Below are 27,682 nucleotides of genomic sequence, written 5' to 3'. Positions count from 1 at the left end.
GGGATGCCCGTCGCGGACAGGGCCTCGGGCCGGGTCGTGACAGTGAAATTTAAATTTTATGGTCATTTTCATGAAAATGGTTTAATTTGAAGTGTCGTTTCTGTCCTTTCCCCTTCCAACTAACTATCAACCCAACTTAGCCCATCAAATTCTTTGACCCATGCACTTAAATTGGGTTGGATTGAGTTAGCACATTTTGACAGATCCGCAAGAAAAATGTGTAACTTGGTTGTTCTAGTAGACCTCATCAATGTACTAAAACTACATTTAGTGATTCACAAATTGTGTTTACATTGTGGATTAAAACTGTTACTTTCATGGAAATTTGATTCTTTTTCAAAAGAATTGGACTTTGATGGAGCGTACACTTATCTTTTTCAGATTCCACTTTATGAGAATATACTGAGTATATTAATATTGTTGTATAATGATCTTTTGTCGATTACTCGATGAGGCGGAACTAACTGTCTTTTGTCAATTATGAAGCACACAAATATGTCCATTTTTAGACCATAAGTTTCAAAAAAAAAAAAAAAAAACTTTTATTCTTAATTATCGTTCTCCAGTCCAATACCATCACATGAAGTAAAACACATGTTAGAATTCGGATGATTCAGGATAGGCTTCGTGCAATTTAGAGCTGGTAAAAAAATTATAATTGATTATAAGGTGCGAGCCTCGGAGTTTGAAGTTGGTAATCGAGTATTCCTTCGAGTGTAGCTCATAAAGGGCGTAACGAAGCTAGAGTAGAAGGGCAAACTCATCTCTAGGTATATTGGACCATTCGAGATTTCATAATGAGTTGGTGATGTGACATATGAGTTAGCTCAGCCTTGAGCTTTTTTCAGATGTTCACCCTGTTTTTCATATATTTGAATTATTATAATATGAATAAGTTAAATATAATATTTTAGGACAAAGAGATCAATTAAAAAAAAATTGAGATAAGTAGAATCTTCTTTTTTATTAGTCTTTTTATGTTTGGACTTTTCTACAGCTCTTTTCCAATACACAATAAAAAATAAAAAATGATCCTTGCTTGTATTAAAAATGGTCACTTGTGAACATCTCGAATACTTCTCCATTCATTTTAACTTAAAAATAAAAATAAAAATAAAAATATACCATTATTACTAATATTGTTGTCCTCTTTTGTTATGTAATGATCTGTTATTTTGTGATGTCATTAGTTTATTTGATATGATCAACCCCAATTTGAGATTGATGTGTACTTATTATTATTATTCGACGTGAGAGCTTAAGCGGAACGTGATGAATATAAGAGCAGATAAAATTAATAAAATATAAAGACATAACACATAAATATGATCTTAAACTTAACACTAAATTATAATATTGACCTTAAACTTTGACAGTGCACAAATAGACCCTTTAACTATATAAAACCTGAATAAATAAACACTTTGATTTTACAACTTAGACGCGTGTACCTCACTTACGCCTACGTGGATTAGTCATCCACTCAAATGCTGCCACCTAATAAAAACAGATATATTACAACTAATCAAGTGGGGGGTTTCCAAGACATATAAAAAGATCACGGTAAAAGAAAAATTCGTTTGATTCTTAAAATTTAAAATTTGTCATATAAATAATTAGGATAAGAGAGAATAATAATTTAACTTTAAGTTTTCTATTTCACTTGAATAAAATAATTTATAATTATACAATATAGCTTGGTTTGTCCTCCTTCCATTTCATTAATGTCCAATCGAATAGCATCGCATAAATTTCGGAGGGAGAATATTATTATTAGAGATAAGCATCCAATATTTTTTCGAACTATGATCAAAGTTGTTATGACACACTCTAACTTCACATAGATCCTATTATCTTCCTGAACTCAATTTTAATGTATTTTTATCACTATTTTATGCTGATATGACACCATTATTATATAAAAATAAAGCTCATGTTAAATGTGTCACGTTAGCTAAAAAGTAATAAAAATACATTAAAATTGAGTTTAAAAATAATAAAATTTCTGTAAATTTAGAGAGTATCATAACAAATTTGGTCATACACCTAAGTAATAAATGTCTTACAATAATAATAAAAAAAAAGTGATAACTTTAATATGAATATCTTCTCTCCATTAGTTGGTGTAACATTACATCATATTAGACCAACTGCATATCATGCACATGTTATCTGGATTATATTGTGAATAATTAAATAGTATAGGACAAAAAGATCCATTAAAATACTTAATTGTTTACTTATCTGCAGCTCTTTTTCAAATACACATTAAAAATGTTCCATGTATTTGAACCTTGTTGTACCTACCAATAATAGGTGTTAGCGGAATGATAAGTATTTCTTCATTCTTAATTAGAAGTTTTGGATTCGAATGTCAGCCTCGTTGATATAGAAATTAGAGGTTTTGGATTCGAATCCCCTTTGGTATGGAATCGCCTTTGTTAGGGAGCACTTTACCCCTTAATATAATTTTTCGATGCAAATCTAAATTTAATTAGATTCTATTGCAGATGTCAAACATGAGATGCAAAATATAAAAAAAAAAAAAAAGAAAAAAAAAAAGAACCTTGTTGTCCTTGGAAGACAAAATTGATGACCTGTCTTGGTCACATGTGTATTTGAATACGTATCATTTTAACTCAAAAAGTTTCTTTCGAAATAGTTGTCGTAATAACAAATTCAAGAGTATTTATTTTCAACTATATACTTAGCATTATATAAGTATCACAAGTGGACGCTCGACGGTGGTGACGTAGCAATAAATTCTGAAGGTGTCTAGATGATTATCTTGTAAGTTGAAGTGTTCAGTTGACACAATGAAGACTAGTTGAGGTCGACACAATGTTAGTTGTCAGTCGAGGCCAAGCTAAAGCGTCTATCTATGTTAATGAACGTGAAAAGAGGTGAAGCAACAGTTAAAATGAGATGATCAGGTGATTTTTATTGGACTATTAAATAGAGATGAGCGTCCAGTACCCCCTCGAACTATGACCAAAGTTGCTACGATACACTCGAACTTCACAGGGGTCCTATTGCTCCCATGAACTCAATTTTAACGTATTTTTATCACCCTTTTGTTCTTAGGTGGCACCTTTTATCACATAAAATGCGCCCCACATCAGTTAAAAAGGTTAACAAAAGTGTCACTTCAGCACAAAAGGGTGATAGACGTACGTTAAAATTGAGTTCAGAAGCAAATTTGATCATACTTGAGGGTTACTAGATGCTTTAGAAACCTCATTTATGCCAATTTAGCTAAGCTTATTTCTATTCTCATACTTGTTACTAACACTTTGAGCATTTCTCACATCATAGAGAAATGGAGAATGATAAAGTGATTCTACTAGACTTCTGGGCTAGCATGGTTGGGTTGAGGGTTCGAGTCGCGCTGGCTGAGAAGAAGATCGAATACGAGTACATAGAAGAAGACTCAGCTAGCAATGTCCCAAGTCCTTTGCTTATGAAGATGAATCCAATACACAAGAAGATCCCGGTATTGATTCACAATGGACGACCTGTTTGTGACTCTCTCGTTGCGCTCGAGTACATTGATGAGGTATGGAAGGATGACAAAGCGCGGTTGCTACCCTCCGATCCATATGAGAGAGCGAACGCTAGGTTCTGGGCCGATTACATTGACAAGGTACGAGAGTTAAGTCATGTTAAAGTAAATGAAAACAGAATTTTGCCTTGTAAAGCAGTAGAATGACAAAAAGTCTTATGAATATAACAGTAAATCTCTCATTATAGTGAGTAAGATTTAGTACAGTTCGGTGTACTAAATCTCTCACTATGACAGTGGTCTAGGAAGGGGTCGAGCCACAGGAGTTTATTGTACGCAGCCTTATTCTGTATTTCTGTCGGGGGGCTGTTTCCACAGCTTGAACGCATGACTTGCTAAGTCACATAGGAACAACTTTACTCCAAGCAACTTTACAGTGAGTAAATAGAGATAAGCATCCAGTACGCCCCCGAACTACGGCCAAAGTTGTTACCACACACTCCAACTTCACACGAGTCCTATTAACCCTTTGAACTCTATTTAGCGTATTTTTGTCACAGTTTTGTGCTGACGTGACACATTTATTACATAAAATGGGGCCCACCTCAGCTAAAAAAATTGACAAAAGGTGTCACGTCAGCTAAAAAGGTTGAAAAAAATAACTAAAATTTAGTTCGGGGGTAATAGGACCCCCGTGGAGTTGGAGTGTGTTGTAGCAAATCTGGTCATAGTTCAGGGATACCAGATGCTTTACTCGAGTAAATATAGATGATTCATATAGTAGATCTTGTAGTCTGGACTAGTTTAACATTGGTCACTTAACTTTATCCACTATAACAGTAAAGTCACCCGTAACTATATTTCACTTTATTTCGTCATGTGGAAGTAACTAAATTTGATCCATTATAACTTTAAAGTCACATCGATGGGTAACTTTTTGTTTTTCATCGTAGTGAGTAAAGTTTAGTAGCGTTACAGTTATAGCGAGTAAAGTTCAATTACTTTAACGTTTAAAAAAACAACGCAAAGTCACTTGAACCATAACTATTTTCGTTATAGTGAGTATACTTCAGTATTGGAAACAACTTGTAGCAGAAATGAAAGTTAAGACTGCTTACAATACATTCTTGTGGTGGGCCCCTCCCCGGACCCTGTGCATAGCAGGAGCTTTAGTAGTGCACCGGGCTGCTCTTTTTTGTGTATAGTTTAGTAGCGCTACAGTTATATGTCTGGTGATCATACGTGAAATTAACCCCCCGTAGTTAATTGATGTTCTTGAAACTGCAGTTGTATGAAAATTATGGGCGAAAAATATGGATGACCAAAGGCGAAACGCAGGAGGGAGCTAAGAAGGGCTTGATAGATTCACTCAAGTTACTGGAAGGAGCTGCATTGGGAGATAAGCCTTATTTCGGAGGGGAAAGTTTTGGTTTCGCGGATATTGCCCTGATTGGAATCTACAGTTGGTTCTACGCGTTGGAGATCTTTGGCAACTTCAGCGTAGCAGCTGAATGCCCCAAGCTAGCTGCTTGGGGCGAGAGGTGCAGGCAGAGGGCGAGCGTCGCTAAGTCTCTGCCTGAACCTCATAAGATCTATGAGATGATACTCCATCTTAAAAAGACTTACGGACTGTAAAATAGACATATACTTGTTAGTGTTTCCTCGTCGAGTAGGACATAAACATGCCCTTTAACTTGGCCTCAAATCACATCTATGACCTCTAACTTTGAGTGTGCACAAGTGGACACTTAAACTTGTATAAAGTTGAACAAGTAGACGCATACGTCCTATGTGGCATAATACATGTAGGACAAGAATTGACCATGTAGGACGCCACATATAGGATGTGTGTGTCTACTTGTGCACATCTAAAGTTGGAGGTCATGATGTGATCTGAGACCAAGTTAAAAGGGCATGTTTATGTATACCTTCTAGGAATCAAAACGATTAAGTAATGTCTAATGTTATTCTCATGACGCTTATTTATTAATGTATTTCCTTTTTAAACCTGCTTTACTTGAGACGAGGATCTATAATAAACAGTTTCTCTACCTTCACAACTTCACAAGGTAGGTGGTAAGGTCTGCGTACACACTACCTTCACTGTTTCGCTATATTTTCTCTATGTTGAGCTGTTGGCCTAGCATGTATGGCATGAAGGTAATGGTTGCACTAGCTGAAAAGGATATCTAAAGATGAACCCTGTACACAAGAAGATCCCGGTTTAGATTCAACACGGAAAACCTCTTTGCGAATCAAATCCGTTTCAATTTGATTGTCTGGTTTTGATCTGACACGAGGTTTAAGAAAGTAAAAAAACTTTTGAATCTTCTGTTGTTAAGTTAAAGATATGTATCTCTCTCTTCATTGTGTTATGCGTTAATCTTCTTTCTCCGACAACAACATATCCAGCGAGTTAACGTAGACCTTACCTCTACCTTCGGAGGTAGAAAGGTTGTTTCTGATAGACCATCGGAATATTCAGTGTGTTTGATTAGTGAATTTGCACTATGAGAAATTCTTGGTTGAACTGACCAAAGACAAGACTTAAAAATCTTGGTTTTCATAGATCAAGACGAGCAAACTGTTTAGTACCTAATTACACCTTATCTCACTCTTTTTAAAATTGCATAAAATCCCAAATTTTAAATTGGCCGGATACATTACGTAAGGTCACGATACATTACTTAGAGTTGCGATACATTACTTGGCCGGTCCCATGATGTATCTTTCCGGTCCAGTAATGTATCGCAACCCTAAGTGATCTATCACGATCCTAATTTTGGTGGGCTTAATTTTGGTGACATGAACCTCTAATAAGAGGCCACTTGGAAAAAAAGATTTTGCGAAACCTTCAAATCTGACTGTTATAAAATAATGGTATGAATGTGCTCTTTCTGTAACAACAGTGACATGGTTGAGCTAAATTATTAACTGTTGATATAGATGAGCTTTTTCACAAAGTTCGATGGCATAGATGAGCCTTACACTTGAATATCTTCGACGAAGAAAATGCTAAGAACATGCAGTCAACGATATTAAATCTTGAATATATATCTAACTTTCGGAGACTTTTTTCTATTATTGATTGATCTAACGTCGTGACCCCATGTTATATTGCCCACACTCCGGTACTTATAGCTTTGATGTTTTTTTTTTCCTTTTGGGCCCACAATACAAAATCAACACATGGGCTCGAGTGCCATAAATAAACTTGGACACTCAAGAAATCTGTTGGACAAGCGGATTCACATCTCTTACAACCAACACAGTCCTCTGTTCATGGCGCGGAAACAATTTGTTTAGCCTTACAACCGTCCCAAGATATCATTTCTAATACTTCGGTGGGGCAGACTCGGACACATTGAGTACATTCTATACACGTATCATAAATCTTTACTAGGTTTTTGAATGTTTTAAATTTTCGATCTAATAAACTTAGAAACGAATCATATATTTAGATACCAGATGAATCAATAGGTTATCATAATTTTCTAATCAACCCCTTTCGAGATTGGTTTATGAAATATGAGAGAGGTCAAAATACTTTGATTTCTTATGTTTTGCAAAAAAGATCATACCTTACATTGCAAACATGCTAATTAAAATTGATTTATCAATATTAGAATCTAGATGATTAATACTAATTATTCAACAAATTTAGTAAATCCAAAATCTATAAAGTAGAAGTTTGATTAGTAGTTGTGTTGTGTACTCACTAGTGGTAGATGACAATTACATTAGGTGAATTATCTTGTTTTTTTCCCTTTCAATAGCAAACCTACTTTTGGTTAGAGATATATTAAAAAAAGGGCAGCTCCTTTTCTTGGAAACTTCAAATTGGCCCAAAAGTCAAGATCTTGAGTAGAGATAACCATTCAATATCGCTCGAACTATAAATAAATTTGCGATGACACACTCCAACTTTACAGGAGTTCTATTACCTTCCTAAAATAAGCATTCAGTACCCCCTCGAACTATAAACAAAGTTGCGACAACACACTCTAACTTCACAGGAGTCCTATTACCTTTCTAAATTTAATTTTAATATATTTTTATCACTATTTTATACTGATGTGGCCCTTTAATTCAAAGGCGAAGCCAGAATTTAAAATTTCTAAGTTTTGAATTAAGTAAAAAAGCATAAAAAAAAACCCCAAAGATGCCTTAAAACTGACCAACAACCACTAGGTCAAGCAAAAATGTTTGACAATGGGTTCGCGGAATATAATAATATACATATATTCAGAATTTAGTAGTATAAATATAGGATCTACGTAAAAGCTACTGGGTTCGCGGAATATAATAATATACATATATTCAGAATTTAATAGTATAAATATAGGATCTACGTAAAAGTTATTGGGTTCGCTCTAACCCTTGTAGGGTGCTGTAGCTCCGCCCTGGCTTTTATTATGTAAAAATGAGGCCCACATAAAAAGGTGTCATGTCAGCTAAAAAGGATGACAAAAATACGCTAAAATTATGTTCAGTCCTGTGAAGTTAGAGTGTGTCGTAGCAACTTTGTTCATTGTTCGGGGGATGCTAGATGTTTTGCTCTCTTGAGTATAAAAGAAGTTGAGAAATGCAAGTAGTTATGCCATTTTAGCTAAAACTATATCTGTTTTTATACTTGCTGTTAACAAGTAATGGAGAATGATGAGGTGATTCTACTGGATTTCTGGCCTAGCATGTTTGGCATGAGGGTCAGGGTTACACTAGCTGAAAAAGGGATTGAATACGAGTACAAAGAAGAAGACTTGTTTAGCTCGAAAAGTCCTCTACTTCTTAAGATGAATCCGGTTCACAAGAAGATCCCGGTTTTGATTCACAATGGAAAACCAGTTTGTGAATCTTTCGTTGTAGTTGAGTACATTGATGAGGTATGGAAGGATAACGAAGCACCGTTGCTACCTTCTGATCCTTATGAGAGAGCACAAGCTAGGTTCTGGGCTAACTACACTGATAAGGTAGATCTTTAAGATCATGTTGTCGTTCTAGTAGTCGTAGTATTGCTCATGTAGTTTCTTGTCCTTTGATTTCTGTTACTACTCGTTTCTTGTACTTTGGCTGTCGTGTTGTTTTGCTGTAGTAGCTGTTCAGAATGCCTTGTTGTGCTTTCATTTTCGTTACTTCTGTTTTATTGAATGTTTGGTCTATTGGAAACAACCTCTCTACTTCATCTGAGGTAGTGGTATGGACTGCATAAACATTACCCTCCCCACACCCCACTATGTGGGAGTACACCGGGTATGTTGTTGTTTTACGGAATGTTTAGGAAGGACTGTTTTTCCTTGATTCGGGTGTCTATCTGAAACCACTTCTGTGGTCGGGGAAAGGTCTACATACGCTCTACATTTCCAGTCTCCACTTTGTGGTAATACACTGGGTATGTTGTTGTTGATATCTTCTCGTACGGTGTTAGAATGAACCGAGTAGATATAGAGTATTCATATAGCAGACGTTGTATAGGAGATCTCGAAATTGCACGAGCTAGGTTCTGGGCTAACTACACTGACAAGGTAGATCTTAAGATCATGTTGTCGTTCTAATAGTCGTAGTATTGCTCATGTAGTTTCTTGTCCTTTGATTTCTGTTACTCTTTGTTGTTTCTTGTACTTCAGTTATCGTATTATTTTTCTATAGTAACTGTTCAGAATGCCTTGTTATGCTTTCATTTTCGTTACTTTTGTTTTTATGGAATGTTTGGTCTATCGGAAACAATCTCTCTACTTCAGCTGAGGTAGTGGTATGGACTGCGTACACATTACCCTCCCCAGACCCCACTATGTGGGAATACACCGGGTATGTTGTTGTTTTATGGAATGTTTAGGAAGGACTGTTTTTCCTTGATTCGAGTGTCTATCTGAAACAACCTCTTTACCTCTGCGGTCGGGGAAAGGTCTCCATACGCTCTACCTTCTCCCAGACCCCACTTTGTGGGGCTACACCGGGTATATTGTTGTTGTTATCTTCTCATATGGCGTTAGAGGGAAACGGATCTGAGTAGGACCGAGTAGATATAGAGGGTTCATATAGCAGACGTTGTAGTTCATTGATACAGTTTTACGTGATCACAGAAATGAGATTTTTATATCGGAAATCTTGAAATTGCAGTTGTATGATTTCGGGAGAAGAATATGGACAGTCAAAACAGAAGAGTTCGCGGCAGGTAAGAAGGACTTAATCGATCCGCTCAAGTTACTGGAGGAAGCTGCACTGGGAGACAAACCTTACTTTGGAGGAGAAAGTTTCGGTTTTCTGGATATCGCCCTGATTGGGTTCTACAGCTGGTTTTATACGTACGAGACAATCTGCAACTTCAGCATAGAAGCCGAGTGCCCAAAGATCGCTGCATGGGGCAAAAGATGTATGCAGAGGGAGAGTGTCTCTAAATCTCTAGCTGACGCTCACAAGATCTGCGAGGCAGTAGTAGAATTCAGAAAGAAATATGGATTAGAATAAACATGTTCATGTCGTTTTTAATACATGAAAGGCAATTAGTTTTGCCTCGTTGAGTAATAGTTTCAGCGTTGGAGGAATAAAGACACCCGCCAAGCGCTGGCTTGTGGAGTGTCAGTATTGTCTGTAATTCCGCTTCTTAAAAGCAAAACATATGTGGTGTTCATCCTAATCGTAATTCTTGTTACTGTGTTATACCTTCAAAGGATCCGTTGACTGGTTCAAGTGATCGGTAAGATCACATCAGGATCAGATTTAGTCACGAGAAACTCTTCAGGTCGATCCATTTTGAAGGTAGAGACATCATCTACTTCCTCATAATCGACCTTAACCTTGTCGTTGTACCTTCCATTATCTGAACAATCAGGTAGTGCAGCAGGATCGAGTTCAAAAGACTCGTTTGTCATTTGTGTCAACTTAAACGAGGGAACTTTATGAGAAAATCTGCGCAGCTCGTTTGCTGGTATGACAAACGAGTCACTTCCAGGACGTCTCCTTTCAAAAATGCTCACGACTCCATGGACTTTATCCAGATAACTAACGTGTACACCAACATCATCAACGAAATCAGAAAGGACCTCCACGATCTCATACTTAAGCTGTCGATGATGGTCTTCTAGTCGTTCAGAACTCCAAACGACCCAAGTCTCCCCTTTCATAGGATATATCAGATAACAACCTTGCACATCGCTTCTGCATTGCACTCGATGAGAGAATATAAGGTCAGTTGATACGTCTAGAGAGCTACCGAGTCTAAATCTACCACAACCAACCTGTAACTCATGATCTGCGCGATGTTGTTCTTCATCCGAATCAGCTTCTAACCAGACCATTCGTAACTCAAATTCAGGAGTAGAAGAAACCTTTTCAACTCGAGCGTAGAGTCTAGGCATACCATCAAAATCGTCATAACACGCCCATATTTGATCAACATCAAAATTTTCTATCTCCTTTTCCTTGTCAAAGTCGTGAAACTTACCACGAGGACAGTCACATACTTGCGTTACACCTTTATGATCTGTCTTCTCCGGTTCTGATTCAGACTCATCGCGAACAACTTTATCAGAACAAATTATCGCCAGACTAACATCGCTCGTATCAACAGCCTTAGACCTTTTCAGTGGATTGTTATACACATTGCACTCCACCAGCTCCGGCCTCTCTCTTTTCCTCCTCGAGTCACACGCCCGTGGACTCAACTCACTCATAGAATTCAGCTGCATTTTACTGAACATCAGCGCAGAATCAAGTTCTTCCTCTCGCGCTTTCACCTCATTCTCTCGTTGTTTCAACTTTTCTTCCCTCGACTCAAGCTCATAAGCTAGCTCACGAAACTTCTTCTCTTGCATACCGATCTCCTTAACCCTCCCCTCAATCACATTCTCAAACTCCTCAAGATCACCACGAATCGACAACTCTTTTTCCTTCAACTTCTCCTCTCTCATTTTCAAGTCATCGACATATCCTAAAACCTCTCTCTCTTTATCCTCAACTTCAACACGCTTCGCGCTAAGTGATTCTCTTACTAGTTCAACTTCCTTTAAGCTTTCGTCGATTGATTCTTGAATAGAACACATATGCTTCTCCCTAGATTCGAGTTCAATGAAGCATTCTTTATACATTTCTCCAGTTACATCCAAGTGTTTTTCGAAACTTTTCCACTCTAACATCATCGTTAGAAAACCGCGAACGAGGCCAAATTTTTTGCATTCAATCTCTTCCATAGCATCAGAAATTTTCTTCAACAAAACCATCTTTACTTGCAATGTGTTCTTCTTTTTCTTATTGTTTGTGAGAATTACAATAGAACAGTTGTTAATAATGTTAATAATTTTACCATAAAGTTAATATACACAACACATTTAGAGAGTGTTAAGTGAAAATCAGAAGTAAAATGCTTGTGTTTGGTACTTGTAAAGTACTATGTTCATCCTAGCCCTTTAACTACCTTTATGTTACCTTTCTTCTTTTTTTCTATCTTAAAATTATTTGTTTTAAGAGTAAAGCGTCTATTACGCTCAATTTTAGCGTATTTTTATCACTTTTTTGTGCTGACGTGCAATGGCGGATGTAGAGTAGAAGGTGTGGGTTCCCGGGAACCCACACCCGCTATCGTAAGGCTTAAAATTACATAGAAAAATCGCCAAAAGTTATAAATATTAATAGGTGGGAACCCATAACTAAACCAAGGGATAGCTTATTGGCAAGAAAGGAGCCCTAGGAACCCACAAGTTTAAAATTCTGGATCCGCCTCTGCTGACGTGGCACCTTTTGTCAACTTCTTTGGCTGACATGACACCTTTGAAGTGGGCCCCATTTTATGTAAAAAATGTAATCATAAAACGGATTATATAAACTTAAACAATCTTATACATAAACAATCTTATCCATAATCCTTTGTATTATTCAAGAACGTTGAACTTAATAATTTTCACATACACATAATAACAATAATTCAATAAAGAATTACTTACCTGAATTCTCCATGGTTTTAGCGTAAGCAAAAGCGTAATACCAGAAGCACTGAATTGTTTCTCTCTCTTTACCTTACTTTCAGAATAATTGTGATTGAGCTTATTCTTCTTTTGGCAGAGAGAGGACCCTTTTATAATGAGAATAGTCAGTTATGTTTTCACATTCCATCAACGTGATTAGCGGATACAATCATTATCCTACTAGGAGTTAGTAATTATCCTACTAGGTAACTTTCTATATAAATTAAGGATTTAACTTATTCAATTATTATTAAATCAATAAATAAATTAATTACGTGGACCATAGAAATTTACAAAAAAAAGTTGTCGTGTCAGCATAAAAGGGCCGATAAAAATACACTAAAAGCCGATAAAAATACACTAAAATTGAGTTCAGGAATGATAGGATCCTTATGAAGTTGAAATATGTCGTAGTAAATTTGATTATAGTTCGAGGGGTATTTAATTCTGAGCTAATTTGAAAAAAAAAAAACATAAAATATATATGTATGCTTCTATAAAGTTACATAAAAGGAGAGGTGTCTTTTTTTTTTTCCTTTTTTGGAGAGGTGTCCAATTAGGATAAATCGGATTTTGGAATGTTTTGGATGTGTGTAAAATAATCTAAAGGATTATACATTTTGAGCCTCTTAAACTTGTCATAATATTTTATTTAGAAACTCGAATTAAGATACATTGTCAGCATTTTAAACTTATCAGAATATTCCATTTAGACATCCGAATTAAATCTTGTTCCAATTGAATACCTCAACTCTTAATAAAATGTTTCAATTAGACATTTTCGATTCGAATTTTGAAAAAAAAATTGCGTGTGTTTTTAGTAGTTTATTAGATAGTAAAGTTAGCTGTAGAAAATATGTAATCTCTTTTAATTATACACATTAACGTCAATTAGAAAGTACTAAGTTTTAAGGCGAATGTGTATAACTAAAGGAAATGACATATTTTATGTGATTAATTTACTTATTTAATAATGAACGAGAATACACAAAAATTCAGAAAAAATGAGCTGAACGTATTTAATTGAAACACTTTATTAGGAGGTGTTCCGTTAAAATAGGACTTAGTTATCCCTATATTATTTGATCACCTTACTAAATCAAGAAAACATTAATTAACTTCTTTCCTTTTTAACCTTGTAATTAGTTCTTTTTGAAAGTGTCCGCACTTGTTTGTAAAATTTTCAATAAGTTTTTAAAGGGTAAATTAGTAAAATTATCTTCTTATTTACGATTTCTTAACATACGTGTAAAAAAAAAAAAAAGACCAACTAATCAAGTATCAAAATCTTGAAAATAATATGACTTTGAGAAACGCATGAAATCAAAGTGTGAGACTTTGGATTAGTTCCTTGGTCTAAGTTGCTTGGACTTTCCAAAAATATTGTTGCACCCGTGTCGGATTCTTAAAAATACACTATTTTTGAAGGATCTGACATGCACCCGTAGACATTTTTGAAGAGTCCGAGCAACTTAGCCTTGGGTTACACCATCATCCGGGCAAAAGCGAATGTACCATGTGAACTCATGTTATCCCTTATAAAAAATGCAGCTTCACTTTCCTCTCCCATTCTGATGTGAGATTTGCTTAGCTGGTGTCATGTGCACCCTTTCTTCGAGAAGTTTTCAGTCCTTCTCTGTGACCCGCCCGCCCTTGCCGGTCTGCCCTCCATCATGAGTGTCACACGATCATAGAATTGAATTTCTCATCGCGTAGCGATGGAGAAAGATAAGGTGATTCTATTAGGCCTCTGGACTAGCCACTTTGGCACAAGTAGGGGTGTGATCGGTCAGTTTGGTTCAGTTTTATGTGTTATTGGTTCGATTTATCGATTTTCGATTTTTAAATATGTAAAACCAATAACCAACCAATAAGATATTTTCTTATCGATTTCGGTTTATCGGTTTTTGGTCCTTATTGGTTCGGTTGTCGATTTAACCAATAAGAAAATACTTATAAAATAGAAATAGTAACAACTAACTTAAAAAAATGAAATCTTAGTTACCGCCATACGCAATGCATTTTCATTTACAAGAATCTTCAAACTTGAACTGAATATTAGTTAGAAAAAAAAATTAAATCCTAATTGTTGGAAGCTATAAATGCTTCAAGCTTTTCAACACGATAATAGCTGAGTTTTATATTGTGTCTTTGTTGCCCTGAATAGGTTAATACTTTGTGAATCACTGAATTATGAATAAGTAGTGCATATAATATATATATGCATACACATATCTATCTATCTATATATATATATAGAGAGAGATTTATATATATAACATAAATAGGGATAAAACAATAACTTAGTGTATCCTTATTGGGTTATCGGTTTAACCGATAACCCAATAAGCTAAAACTGAAACCGAATCGTTTACCCAATAAAATTTTTTATAAAACCAATAAAAATCATTAACCCAATAACCCAATAACATTTTTATCGGTTCTGTTTATCGGTCGGTTCGATTTTTGCACACCCCTAAGCACGAGGGTCAGGGTCGCATTATCTATACATCGAATCGAGTATGAGTTCAAAGGATGAATCCTATTTTCGTCATCTTTGACGAGCAAGGGTGGAGCCATCGTATGGCTAGGGGTAGGTTCATCCGAACCTTCTTCAGCGACAAATTTTACTATTTATACATGCTTAAAATTATTTTTTTTAGGTATATATAGTTGATATTGAACCCCCTTATGGCTAGTTCATGTGCTTACTTCTTTCGATTTTGGACCTCCTTAGTGAAAATTCTAACTCCTTAGAAATAGCCAAAATCTTATTACTCTCTCCATCTATCTTTACTCGTCCATTATTGACTTGACGCACACCTTCAGAAACAACAAGAGCAATTCACTATATCACCCTTTGAATATCGTAAATAATCTTTACAATATCGGTACAGTTTAACTCGTTATAGCATGATCGCACTCATTTTACTTGATGGTACAAAAAACAAACATATACACAGTCAACGCACAAAACTTAAACTCCGTCAAAATACTGCACGACCTGATCTGCTAGTCGCGATCTAACAGACTTGACCCGTTCAACATGCCAGGTAGAAAGACATAACTCGTCATAACATGATCGCACTCATTTTACTTGATGGTACAAAAACAAAACATATACACTGTCAATGAATAAAACTTATACACTCTTGTAAATACTGCGCGGCCTGATCTGCTAGTCGCGATCTAACAGACTTGACCCGTTCAACATGCCGGGTAGAAAGACATAACTCATCATAACATGATCGCACTCATTTTACTTGATGGTACAAAAACAAAACATATACACTGTCAATGCATAAAACTTATACACTTTTGTAAATACTGCGCGGCCTGATCTGCTAGTCTCTATCTAACAGACTGGACCGGTTCAACATGCCAGGTCGAAATAGCCAAAATCTATGAAACTCTGGCTCCAGAACATATCGTTAATACATAGGCTGACGAAACAAGAACCCAGCAATTCAAGAAGTGATCTTTATATAACTCGTTATAACATGATTGCACTGTCAATGCATAAAACTTAAACTCTTTTAAAATACTGTGCGGCCTGATCTGCTAGTCGCGATCTAACAGACTGGACCCGTTCAACATGCCAGGTAGAAATAGCCAAAATCTATGCAACTCTGGCTCCAGCACATATCGTTGATACAAACGCTGATGAAACAAGAATCCAGCAATTCAAGAAATGATCTTTATATAACTCGTTATAACATGATCGCACTGTCAATGCATAAAACTTATAAACTCTTTTAAATACTGCGCGACCTGATCTGCTAGTCGCTATCTAGCAGACTGGACCGATTCAACATGCCAAGTAGAAATAGCCAAAATCTATGATACTCTGGCTTCAGCACATATCGTTAATACATAAGCTGATGAAACAAGATATGCAGCAATTCAAGAAATGATCTTTATATAACTCGTTATAACATGATCGCACTGTCAATGCTTGCGCGACCTGATCTGCTAGTCGCTATCTAACAGACTGGACCCGTTCAACATGCCAGGTAGAAAGAGCCAAAATCTATGCAACTCTGGCTCGAACACATATCGTTAATACATAAGCTGATGAAACAAGAATCCAGCAATTCAAGAATCAATATATATATAAACTTCTTAACTCCCAACTAATCAATACAGTGCTCACCAACACTGCTAGACATTTTTCCGATTAGCCGAACTAAGAAATGGCGAACACAGAGGTGATTTTGCTGGACTTTTGGCCTAGTATGTATGGCATGAGAGTAAGGGTAGCACTAGCTGACAAGGGTGTAAAGTTTGAGTACAAAGAAGAAAACATGGCTGAAAAAAGTTCAGTTCTTTTGGAAATGAATCCAGTTTACAAGAAAATACCAGTTTTGATTCACAATGGAAAACCAATTTGTGAATCACTAAATGTTGTCCGGTATATCGATGAGGTCTGGAAGGACAACGTTACGCTTCTTCCTACTGATCCTTATGAGAAATATAAAGCTTTGTTCTGGGCTGACTATGTGGAGAAGGTAACAACGTTATTGTTCTTTCAAGAGTTTGTTTTTCTATATACCGATATCAAAGGTAGATCCAGGATTTAAACTTGATGGATTCGACCTTCAAGGTTCTTATCGCTAAACTCATTGCACTTATGAACTATGTGATCACAAGGGTTCATACGTCCTATAGAAGAGCGTGTGTCACTTAAAAAATCGCTAACATTTAATTGTACATTAAAAGTAGAATTATATATACGATAGGTTGAAATATACTAATCGATGCATATAAGAGAAGTTCTTTCTTTCAAATGTAAGAAAAATAGGAAAATCCGATGCACTAAGCCCCCACTATGCACAGATTCAGAGAAGCCTTACCTTGCAGTTCTGCAAGAAGTTGTTTCTACAGCTTGAAACCACGACCTCTTCATTACACAGCGACAACTTTTACCGTTGCACAAAGACTCCCCTTCCTCAAGTGTCCAAATAATAAAGGGGAAAAATGTATTATTATTTCGGGAAGGTACAACTTACAAGCCTTGGAAACAGCCTCTGGCAGAAATGCAAGGTAAGGCTGCGAACAATACACCCTTGTGGCGGGACCCTTCATCGAACCCTGCGCATAGCGGGAGCTTTAGTGCACCGAGCTGCCCTTTTTATTTCAGGCAGGTACAAGTATAGTATTTCCCTTTATCTCAGACAGAGTGAAACAGCCTCTGGCAGAAATGCAAGGTAAGATTGCATACAATACACCCTTGTGGTGGGACCCTTCCCCGAACCCTGCGCATAGCGGGAGCTTTAGTACACCGGGCTGCACTTTTTATTTCAGGCAGGTACAAGTATAGTATTTCCCTTTATCTCAAACTGTGTGAAACAGCCTCTGGTAAGGTTGCATACAATACACCCTTGTGGTGGAACCTGCCCCCGACCCCTGCTCATAGCGGGAGCTCTAGTGCACCAGGTTGCACTTTTTATTTCAAGCAGGTACAAGTATAGTATTTCCCTTTTATATCAAACTATGTTATATAGGTAACAAACCATCAAAATTGTATACACATAACTTATAGATCGCGCCCGATTCTGAACTCACTGACTTTAAATTCTACGTAGGTGTTTGATTCGGGGCGTAAGCTATGGATGGGAAAAGGAGAAGAAAAACACACAAGAAAGGAAAACTACATAGAAAGTTTAAGGATGCTAGAAGGAATACTTGGAGATAAACTTTATTTTGGTGGTGAAAATTTTGGGTACTTGGACATTTCACTCATAGGAATTTGCAGTTGGTACTATACTTATGAGAAATTTGGAGAATTTAATACAGAAATTGAGACACCAAAGATTATTGCATGGATGAAAAGATGCATGAAAAGGGAAAGTGTTTCCAAATATGTTGTTGAACCCCTAAAGGTTTATGACTTTGCTTTGCAAATTAGAAAGCATTATGGTATAGAGTAGATGAATCTTTGGTGAATTTGAGAACTTTTGTCTGTTCTGATATCATGTTTTAATAAGATAATGGCAAAAAATAATCCTGAAGTATCACGTTGTTGCGAGTTTACTACCTGAATATCAGGGGTTCGTTTTTCCTATCTGAACTATCACCAACTATTCGGCAAAACACACAACTATGAATTGCTCCCCTTTTTTCAGTTTGAACGATGGTCTTAAACATATCATTCGGGAAGTTAAAGTTCAAGAGTTGATATAATAGGAAAAAGGTCATCCTTTTTTCAAACGAACTAAATAAGAAAGTAGGTCAAACAAATTGAATCGGACTGACGTATTTCAAATACCTCCCTCAGCTAGGATTCACAAGTGTTGAGCCTTTTGGTAAAAACATGGTTTGTTCTGGATATCTTATCTGTCTCTCGGGGAAAATGGATACAACAACAACAACATACCCAGCGTATTTCCACCAAAGTGGGGCTTGGAGAGGGTAAAGTGTACACAGTCCATACCACTACCTCAGATGAAGTAGAGAGGTTGTTTCCGATAGACCCCCGGCTCATAACTCTTGACTTCAAGCAAACAAAAGATCAACCTTACAAAGAAAATTGTCTCAAGAACAACTCAATTCCAACAACAGCTATACACTTTTAATACATCTGAAATCTGTTTTTAACATATCAAGAGTCTTAACAGTCATCGATGTCTATGTTCCAACCAAAAGAATGTCAGTGTCCCAACCATTTCGCGTTCAAATACAACATTATAACAGTTCCTCTTTCTTGAGCTCCGATGTCTCAAATTCAAAAGCGGCAGAAACAACCAGAGAATGTCGTGTCCACAGACAAGTTCCTGACGTGAATATCACTTTCTAATGCAACAATACAAAGCAGTACTCAATAATGCATCAAATTTTAAGAATGAAACAACCCCTCCTTACCGGGAGGAACAATAAGCATACTGGAATTTGTCGACTTTTCTGCTACTTTACATACAAGATCTACGCATTGGACGCTGAAGGTGATACTAAAGGTATAGATTCAGCAGCTTGAGACTCGTTTGAGCTTACTCGAGAAGCTTCCTTTTTTAGCTTGTGGCTGTTATATGCAGCTACACCTGCGATAGCTGCAGAAAACATCTTTTCCATATTATTATGCGCTCACGAAATAGTACCATCAATCTTTATATTTTTCCCAATATACACAATACAGACAAGATTAGGCTTGCTCCAAGTCTAACAATCGTACTTGAGGAAACGAAAACATAAAATAAGTACTCAATCGACATGAAGCTCTCGGCAGTGTTTATAACTTGATAATTAGTCCTCTCAACGTGTTCATCAAGAACAATAAGGTCATTACGGAGGTCTACAACCATCAGTTGTATCAGTCTCAGGTTAGCTCTAATGTAGAAGTTACGATTAAAGCAGATGTAATAAATATAGAAAGATGTTGCTCAAGGCCTAGAAGCAGCGTTGTTTCAATTACGCAAATCCATATAGACAAGGCAAAGGGATTATCCAGTTAACCGGGCATAGAAAATGAGCCAAGGCAAGTAAATGATGAATATTCTGCAAAGCTAGCTAAAGTAACATGTTTCTTTGCGCATCAGATAAGGTTGTCAGAAAATTACCGATAGCATAACCACAAAGATTAATTAGTGTCAGCTTCGTATCAGCAAAAAGTAGTGCAGATAGCAGTACAACCACCCAATCTTTGACAACTCCAGCGACACGAATGGTTAGGGCACTTGTATGTGAGATCACCAAGAAAACTGAGAGATTCAAGGCAAAGGTACATATACAATTTAGACTTAGAGCAATAGGGTGAAAGCTCCATGTTAGTTGTTCGTCCATCTTTGGTTTCTCCAAAAAGATCCATGGAACTAAAAGGCAAAGAGCGCTGCATTGTGTAACAAGAGAGTTCCGTTAAATTGTTTTTCTTATAATGTTAAGGCATAACATAATATCAAAATTCAGGAAGCATCCCCCTTTAAGACAATAAATGTACTTGCCTGCATGGACTAACGTAGTACATGACAGATATGGGGTTTAGCTTGAGGCCCTTCCGTTTTACCAGAATCTCCATAAATATAAGCCTCAACGCTTCTCCAACAACGCCTCCCATTTGGTAGATGACACCAACCCAGTTAATGCTTATTTCTCCATAAGAAGCTACTAATACGCCAAAACTGATTACAGACATTATGAGAAGCATCTTGCAGCTCATCATTTCAAGTCCAGCTACAACTCCAAGGATGAAAACAGCTACGGGCACTGCAGATGAAGCCTAAAAATGTGAAATCATATCCCGACACAAGAAACCAAAGAGTATAGAGTACTACAGACGCCATCCCCGAGCCCAACATCTAAAGTCTTAAACATCAGGCGTGAAACATCAACTGACACTTCATCTATCAGCATAAAAGTAGAATGAAGTTTTACATACCTCTAACATCTATGAACTACAGAATATAAGACAACTCGATAGCAGAAATACTTACTGATTGCTTTCAACATCTGAGCAAATGAAACAGAAATATAAAGATAAGCGGTGTTTCCAAGCCAAAGAGTCATAGCAAACATAGCACCAATTGGAATGACCGAGCTAATGTATCTGCAGATTGAAATCTTAATTAGCTGCATTGAATGATAGTCTTCAAAAAGCCTAATGGACAAAACTTGAGAGGAAAAAGGTAGAACAGTAACAAACTATTGTCTATAATGCAAAGATGTGCTAATTGAGAGAGTCAGCAACTTCAAGTAAGTATCTTGTTTATACAAATAAGTGGGGATGAATGCTAAATGCTATTTTTTTAAAAATCTTGTCCGTACAATTCATTTTAGTAAGTTATCCTAAAACATCCATTTCATGCCAAATTAGATGTCTGATTTAGCATAATTATAAGGATGAGGATTTGAAACTATGTGGCGCTCTGTCACTTGTGGGCGCAAAAAATTCCTTTTCATCATTTTAGGAATGACAATAAAAATATAGTTCTAATGAACAATATATCGTCCAATGCATGGCACAATTATTCAAGGAAAGTGAACATCTCTAACCAACAAGCCTAGGAATTCGCGTTGACTGGACTACTCCCGTCTTGGCTTACCCAACTTCTCTAAGGCGGACCAAGCCAAGCAGGGGAAGAGTTATTGCACCGTCAGAGAAAAAGCGATGAGATAGCAGAAGGCAGAGATCTACACAGAATTTGGTAGGACAAAATCTAGCTAAACGAGCTTTCTTTAAGGAAGAAAAGTCATAAAAGATACTCCCTCCATTCTACATTGCATGGCAAGGTTCAGAGTTGTCAAAGTACTTAATTTTCGGTCTGAATTCGGATATAGATTCTTCAGGATTTTGGAAATATAATTTACATATATGGAAACTACATAAAAAGTACTAGAAGTCATTATGCAATTCAACATACTTACAAAGTAATTACGAAAATGTGGTCAAAGAAGAACCTCTTTGACTCTCAAAACAGCAATGTTACCACATAAATTGGAATAGTGGGAGTAATAAGGTTCTCGGATATAGAACTTGCTATCTAAAACATTAAACAAGACATTTTTTTACATGCACTCACATGTCTAGAGTCATTCCTTCTTCAACCTTCATTATCTGCAAAGAAATGTCTAATTAGCACTACTAGCTTCCGAAACAATCAGTAAAAAGGAGAAAATTTCTTACCTTGAAAACTTTGGTAAGCACAAAACATAGTACTGAGGAGAAGACCATGTGAAGTAGCGTCAGCGCAAGAGGATACGGGAAGTTTATTTCTTTAGATGACAAAACCCACTGCAATAAACAAATTATTGCACCAACAAAGGAGCTGAGAAATGTTAGACACGTGAACTACTCTTGAAGCAACAACAGATAAGTGTAGTCAGAGGAAATCATGCTAGATAAAAGCCAACAATGATGCAGTTATCAGCCAAAGCATTAGTGGCCTCTTCTTCAAAGAAACCTGAAATTTACATTTCCTTTTATGGTTTAACGTTTTTCAAAGCCATTAGCAAAGGGCTGATTCACAGGCAGTTAACTCGCTAAGGAGATTTAGCTTACTAGAGTTTAAATCTGGTTGCTTTGGTCAACTTATACACAAAGAAGAATGAAGAAAAAGCTAACGATCTAGGTTCCAGGGCCTTTTGTAAGGACATAGATCCCTCTTAACAATGTGGAGTGGAGGAGCATACCTAATGCGATTGATCCGGTTTAAGGAAATTATCCGATCAAGATTGATAGTCTAGAATAGGATGTGCATAGTTTGAACTAATTTACCCCATCCCAACCTGCTACAAATGAAAATTAAAGGGAAAGAATAGGGAACATAGAATCTGTGTCTGAAAGATATCCACAGAAAGGTGTACTTTAAAATTCAATAATTTTTTACCCAAAATGAAATTGGAGACTGAGGGTTCGTTTTAATTGAGGGGTTTGTCCATATTGGTTTTAAATTCATAGGCCTAAATTGTTTACAACATTTGGTTTTATTAAGAAAAATTGGCTTTGAAACCATAAACGCAAACTAGAAGCGAATTGAGCAAAAGTTCAAAACTGCAGAAGATTGAGGTCTTCTAGAGATTTACTTTAAAACAGACCATAAAACACTTGAAATATTCATGAAATATCCTATGCATGTGACTAAATAATGACTTCGGATCTTAGATATGCCAGGAAGAAACAATAAAATATATTGAACCAGTCAATGGTTCCTTATATGCTTAGCTCGGAAATATATTCCTACGAATACGAACCTATGTGTACGCATTGGTGCACCTCGAGAACCTTCAATGAAAAGCTGACCATTGTCCAATGTAAAAATGCTTATCCTTGAGCGTTTTAAAAATCCTTCTGATAAATCACTCCAACCATTTCTAATTGTTAGAGTGGGTTAGCGTCCACATTGATTTGGGAAATGGACCGGTGGTTTGGCTATATGGACTTCGGCAATACTCGCCCCACGATCTAGCTTTTCGGTTGAGTTAGGACCAATTGTCATATCTTTACACAAAGAGAGTACCCAAACTAACCAAATCACAAATTATAGGATAGTACTAGACTTCCACAATCTCCATTTGAGTAACATTTGCCAAAAGTTGAGGTTCTAAATCATTGCACTCGCAATATGTCTATATAGAAGAATAACTAGCAAATAATGAAAATTATGGGATAATAGCTTCGAAACTCAGTAAATTCAAAAAAAGTTCGGGAATTTCCTGCCATCGGCTTAAGATCTTAAGTCTTGGTGAACATAATTACCTGGTACATGCTGTGGTGGAAGGTTACAACTTACAAGTATCCGGTGAGACAGTCACGGTGTGACAACCTGGCTCGACACCACACTGAGAAAAAGAACTTCTTAAAACAATATATATGCTTCATGTGTAACAATGACTTTATTTACCAAATCCTAGAATTCACAAGTATCCAACTAAAACAGTGTCATAAAAATGAACTTTGGGCCTAACTCAACTCAAACTTGCTCATGAGGTGAGATCAGTGGCGGAGCCAAGATTTTCATTAAGGGGGTTCAAAAGTGTACACACGAACTAGTCGAAGGGGGTTCAACATCTATAACATATATACAAAAATATTTTTAATCATGTATGAATAGTGTAATTTTTCGCCAGAGGAGGTTATAGGGTGAACCTCCCAAGCCTAAGCTAGCTCCGCCACTGGGTGAGATTACACAATGTATGAAAAAGAATGGACACTAACTCTAATTCAGCCCAAAAGCTAGCTCACGAGGTGAAAAATTCCCAATACCTTGCTCACCTCTTAGCCAACATGGGACACTTAACACCCCTTCGCACTCTCAGGTCTACTGGAGCATGAACAACATAACATGAAGCCCAGTATTGTGACACGCAATCACTAGGAATGATCATGGCTCGGATATCATAAAAAGAAATATGCATTGGCCGTAACAGCGTAACTCAACCCAAAAGCTAGCTTTAAGAGCTGAAAATTGTCCAATACCTAAGTCATCTCTCAACCAACGTGAGACACTTTAACATAGGACAATGGAGAAAGTTAAATACTTCTACCTATAGACCAACTAAAATGCCTCTTGCTCGTAAACATAGGCACTTCCCTAAAGGTTTTACTTCACTCAGTGTAAAGATATGACATATGGGTCTAACTCAACCCTAAAAGCTAGCTCAAGAGGTGAAGATTGCCCGAATCCATGTAGAACCATCAGTCCATTCCCCAACCAACCAATGTAGGACGCCAACCCACTCTAAGAACCCTCTCCAGGGCCATGCCCAAGTAGAGTAGGGACTGAGAGCCCAAACAATAATGGACATGACTCTTACTCTGATACCATGTAAACATATAGCACTCGGGCCAAAAAGTAGACTGATGGTTTGCTTATATAAACTTGGGCGATCCTACCTAAGCTAACTTTTGTGGCTGAGTTAGGTCCAGGTGTAATATCTTTACCCTCAACAACTATATTAAATTTCTCATTACGTATGTAATTTCTAGCTACCACCATTTGTCACTCTCTTGGTGACTAAACCCAAAAGGTAATTAGACATCATTAAAGCAACCAATTTAATCAATCAATTTAATCTCAAACTAATTCATTCAACATAATGTGAAACTCATTTCTCTCCTCCTATACCCAATTGAACACCCTTCATCGAAAAATTATTCTATAAATATAAAACATTATACAAGTATATGGTTCACAAATTACTTTTCTACATATATATTAATATAATTCTTAAATACCCTTAGCGAAATTTCTAACTTCCCCACTAATTGAAAGAAATGAGCAAATCTAGTAATGTAGCTGGAAAAAAAAATGTTTCTATGTAAATATAAAATAATATATCAATTTTGCCCATATACATATTCATTCTTGAAACACCCTTAGTCGAAAAATTATACTGTAAATATAAAATGTTATACTCGCTCTATTCAAAACTACTTGTCACTTATTTCCTAATTGGATTTTCAATTTTACTTGTCATTTTTGACATATCAAGAAAACACTACTTTTTTCCCATTTTACCCACATCATTAATTATTTATTCTCCAAACTAAACTCAAGACACAATAGCAACTATCACTTAATAGGGGTACTATGTTAAAATATCTATGTAAATAATTGGTTTCTTTATGTGTGTGTCAAGTCAAAATGTAATAAGTAAAGTAAACGGAGGGAGTATTTTAGACCACAAGTTTCAAAAGTCCTTTTTTTTCTTTAGAGAAAATGCACTGTTTTCACCCTAAACTATTCACGAAATTGTTGAGACACATCCGAAGTTTAGGAGCGTCCTATTACCCCTGGACTAATTAAAACCGTATTTTTGACAACCTTAGTGTCTACGTGGCACATACGTGTGCCTACGTGGAACTTCAGTGCGTTGATTCACCACGTAGACACTAAGGTTGTCAAAAATATGATTTTAATTAGTTCAGGGGTGTAATAGGACCCTCCTAAAGTTTGAGTGTATTTCGGCAATTTCGTGTATAATTCAGGATGGAAACAGAGTATTTTTCCTTTTCTTTATTAAACTCCGTATCAAATCAAACTACCTTAGATAAATTGGGACATACAACAACAACAACAACATACCCAGTATATTCCCACCAAGTGGGATCTAAGGAGGGTAAGTGTACCATACTACTACCTCAAATGTGAGATAGAGAGGTTATTTCCTAATTGGGACATAATGGAGTAATAATTCTTGAATACTCTTAACGAAATTTCTGACTCTAACACTGACAGAAAGAAATGAACAAAACCAAGCAAGTTCATCTTTGACTGTAATTTTTTCATATATCTTTTAAATATTTTGAATTATTAATAATTATGACTTATAGTACTTTATAGAGAAAAATGTTCTGTTTCCGCCCTAAACTATACACGAAATTGTTGAGACACGCCTGAACTTTAGGAGGGTCCTATTACCGTATTTTTTGCAACCTTAGTACCTACGTGGCACATTATGTGGACCTTTAGTATGTTGATTCAATGATGTACCACATATATGCCACGTAGCCACTAAGATTGCCAAAAATACGATTTTAATTAGTCCAATGGGTAATAGGACCCTCCTAAAGTTTGAATGTGTCTCAGCAATTTCGTGTATAATTCAGAGTGGAAACAAAGCATTTACTCTACTTTTTATCTAGTTTCTAAATATATAAATTTTATTTCAAAGAAACTTAACGTTTCGTGCCCGAATTTACGATCAAACTTAAACTACTTCACTCCCAAAAAATAAAAAATGACACATAAATTGAGACAGAGAGAGTAGTATTTTATGTTACCTTGTTGAAGAAGATCTGACCACTAGAGAGGGCAATATAGAGAAGTATATATGCATAAGTTAATACACCTTCCTTCATCAATTTTCTCTCTCGATCCGCCATTGTTAAATACCAATATGCAACAAAAAAAGAAGAGATTTGTAGAGTTTTGTTTTGTGTGTGCACACCAACTGTTTGCGAAAATGAAAAAGAGAAAAAGTTGGAACTAAAGAGAAAAATAAGACTTTAAGACAAGATATTTTTGTTGGAAGAGTTTTCAGTTGGATCAACTTTGCTTGTTTACTTTGTTTTAGTGCTAAAATAAGTGTCGTTTTAGTTTATTTGATATTGATTAAGAAAAATATTAAATGTAAAATTAAATTTATTAAATTATTTTCATTTACTTTCTCTCTACAATAATAATTGTCATTATATCCATGTCTATATCTATAATTTATATCTATAATCTATAATGTGTATATATATAATATATTAAAAGTGTGAAAGCCTTTGAAAAGTGATTTGAACTTTTTGCCCTTCATTAAAAGATTCTTCTTTAGACAAAATTTGTTTTCAATATTTTCTTCAATTTATTATTTAATTATTATTTATTAACTAGGCTCCTAAAATATATGAAAAGAGAATCAATTAATATTTTTCTTTGTACTGATCAATTAAAAAATACTCCTAAAATACGATACAAAAATACTCCATAGAAATTTCTATATATTGACCTCTTTATCGTATTATTTTTTCTACACAAACTTTTCAATTAATTCTTTCCAATAATTTAGCCTCGAAGAATTCTCAAATTTCAAATGAAGACCATTACCGTTGTTTTGCTTAAGCTAGATTTGCATGGTGAAGAACATGCTAGAAAAGTTGAACAATCCATTCGTCAATTTAAAGGCAATTCATTTAATTAATTAAACATCATTATGTGTAGATTAGTTAACAAGAAATTTTTGGTAAAGATTAGGTTTAATCAACAGATGAATGTCGATCGGCTTAACAAATTTTTTGGTAAAGGTT

The 27,682-nt window shown here is 36.0% G+C and overlaps 5 protein-coding genes across 7 annotated transcripts; 3 read left to right on the top strand and 2 right to left on the bottom strand.

Annotated features, from left to right (window-relative positions):
- Nucleotides 1-2,736: 2,736 nt before the first annotated feature.
- On the top strand, nucleotides 2,737-5,582 carry LOC107845661 (probable glutathione S-transferase). The gene is made up of 3 exons (XM_016690091.2): nucleotides 2,737-2,933; nucleotides 3,316-3,643; nucleotides 4,790-5,582. The coding sequence occupies exons 1-3, from the start codon at nucleotides 2,926-2,928 to the stop codon at nucleotides 5,135-5,137; spliced, it is 684 nt and encodes a 227-aa protein (XP_016545577.2). The 5' UTR covers nucleotides 2,737-2,925; the 3' UTR covers nucleotides 5,138-5,582.
- A 2,223-nt stretch (nucleotides 5,583-7,805) lies between these two features.
- On the top strand, nucleotides 7,806-10,136 carry LOC107845660 (probable glutathione S-transferase). Its single transcript, XM_016690090.2, has 2 exons — nucleotides 7,806-8,472; nucleotides 9,620-10,136. The coding sequence occupies exons 1-2, from the start codon at nucleotides 8,152-8,154 to the stop codon at nucleotides 9,965-9,967; spliced, it is 669 nt and encodes a 222-aa protein (XP_016545576.2). The 5' UTR covers nucleotides 7,806-8,151; the 3' UTR covers nucleotides 9,968-10,136.
- Nucleotides 10,137-10,185: 49 nt separating this feature from the next.
- On the bottom strand, nucleotides 10,186-11,718 carry LOC107844097. Its single transcript, XM_016688592.1, has one exon. It carries the CDS (start codon nucleotides 11,716-11,718, stop codon nucleotides 10,186-10,188), a length of 1,533 nt encoding a protein of 510 aa, XP_016544078.1.
- A 4,176-nt stretch (nucleotides 11,719-15,894) lies between these two features.
- On the top strand, nucleotides 15,895-18,452 carry LOC107844887 (probable glutathione S-transferase). Its single transcript, XM_016689219.2, has 2 exons — nucleotides 15,895-16,967; nucleotides 18,045-18,452. The coding sequence occupies exons 1-2, from the start codon at nucleotides 16,653-16,655 to the stop codon at nucleotides 18,387-18,389; spliced, it is 660 nt and encodes a 219-aa protein (XP_016544705.2). The 5' UTR covers nucleotides 15,895-16,652; the 3' UTR covers nucleotides 18,390-18,452.
- Nucleotides 18,453-19,008: 556 nt separating this feature from the next.
- Nucleotides 19,009-27,098, bottom strand: LOC107845459 (probable sugar phosphate/phosphate translocator At3g14410). 3 transcript variants are annotated; one of them, XM_047398414.1, is made up of 8 exons: nucleotides 26,672-26,958; nucleotides 23,645-23,727; nucleotides 22,073-22,180; nucleotides 21,969-22,003; nucleotides 20,883-20,995; nucleotides 20,394-20,655; nucleotides 20,013-20,281; nucleotides 19,009-19,505 (listed from the first exon to the last, which is right to left on the bottom strand). In XM_047398414.1, the coding sequence occupies exons 2-8, from the start codon at nucleotides 23,651-23,653 to the stop codon at nucleotides 19,381-19,383; spliced, it is 921 nt and encodes a 306-aa protein (XP_047254370.1). In that variant the 5' UTR covers nucleotides 23,654-23,727; nucleotides 26,672-26,958; the 3' UTR covers nucleotides 19,009-19,380. The 3 variants fall into 3 exon arrangements, with proteins under 3 accessions (XP_047254370.1, XP_047254371.1, XP_016545287.1); XM_047398415.1 differs by having other exon boundaries at nucleotides 23,645-23,711; XM_016689801.2 differs by lacking the exon at nucleotides 23,645-23,727 and having other exon boundaries at nucleotides 26,672-27,098.
- Nucleotides 27,099-27,682: the final 584 nt, after the last annotated feature.

This window comes from Capsicum annuum, chromosome 10 (genome assembly GCF_002878395.1).
Source record: "Capsicum annuum cultivar UCD-10X-F1 chromosome 10, UCD10Xv1.1, whole genome shotgun sequence".
NCBI classification, from domain to species: domain Eukaryota; kingdom Viridiplantae; phylum Streptophyta; class Magnoliopsida; order Solanales; family Solanaceae; genus Capsicum; species Capsicum annuum.
Note: the sequence above shows the minus strand (reverse complement) of the source record. Positions and strands in the feature narration are given on the sequence as shown.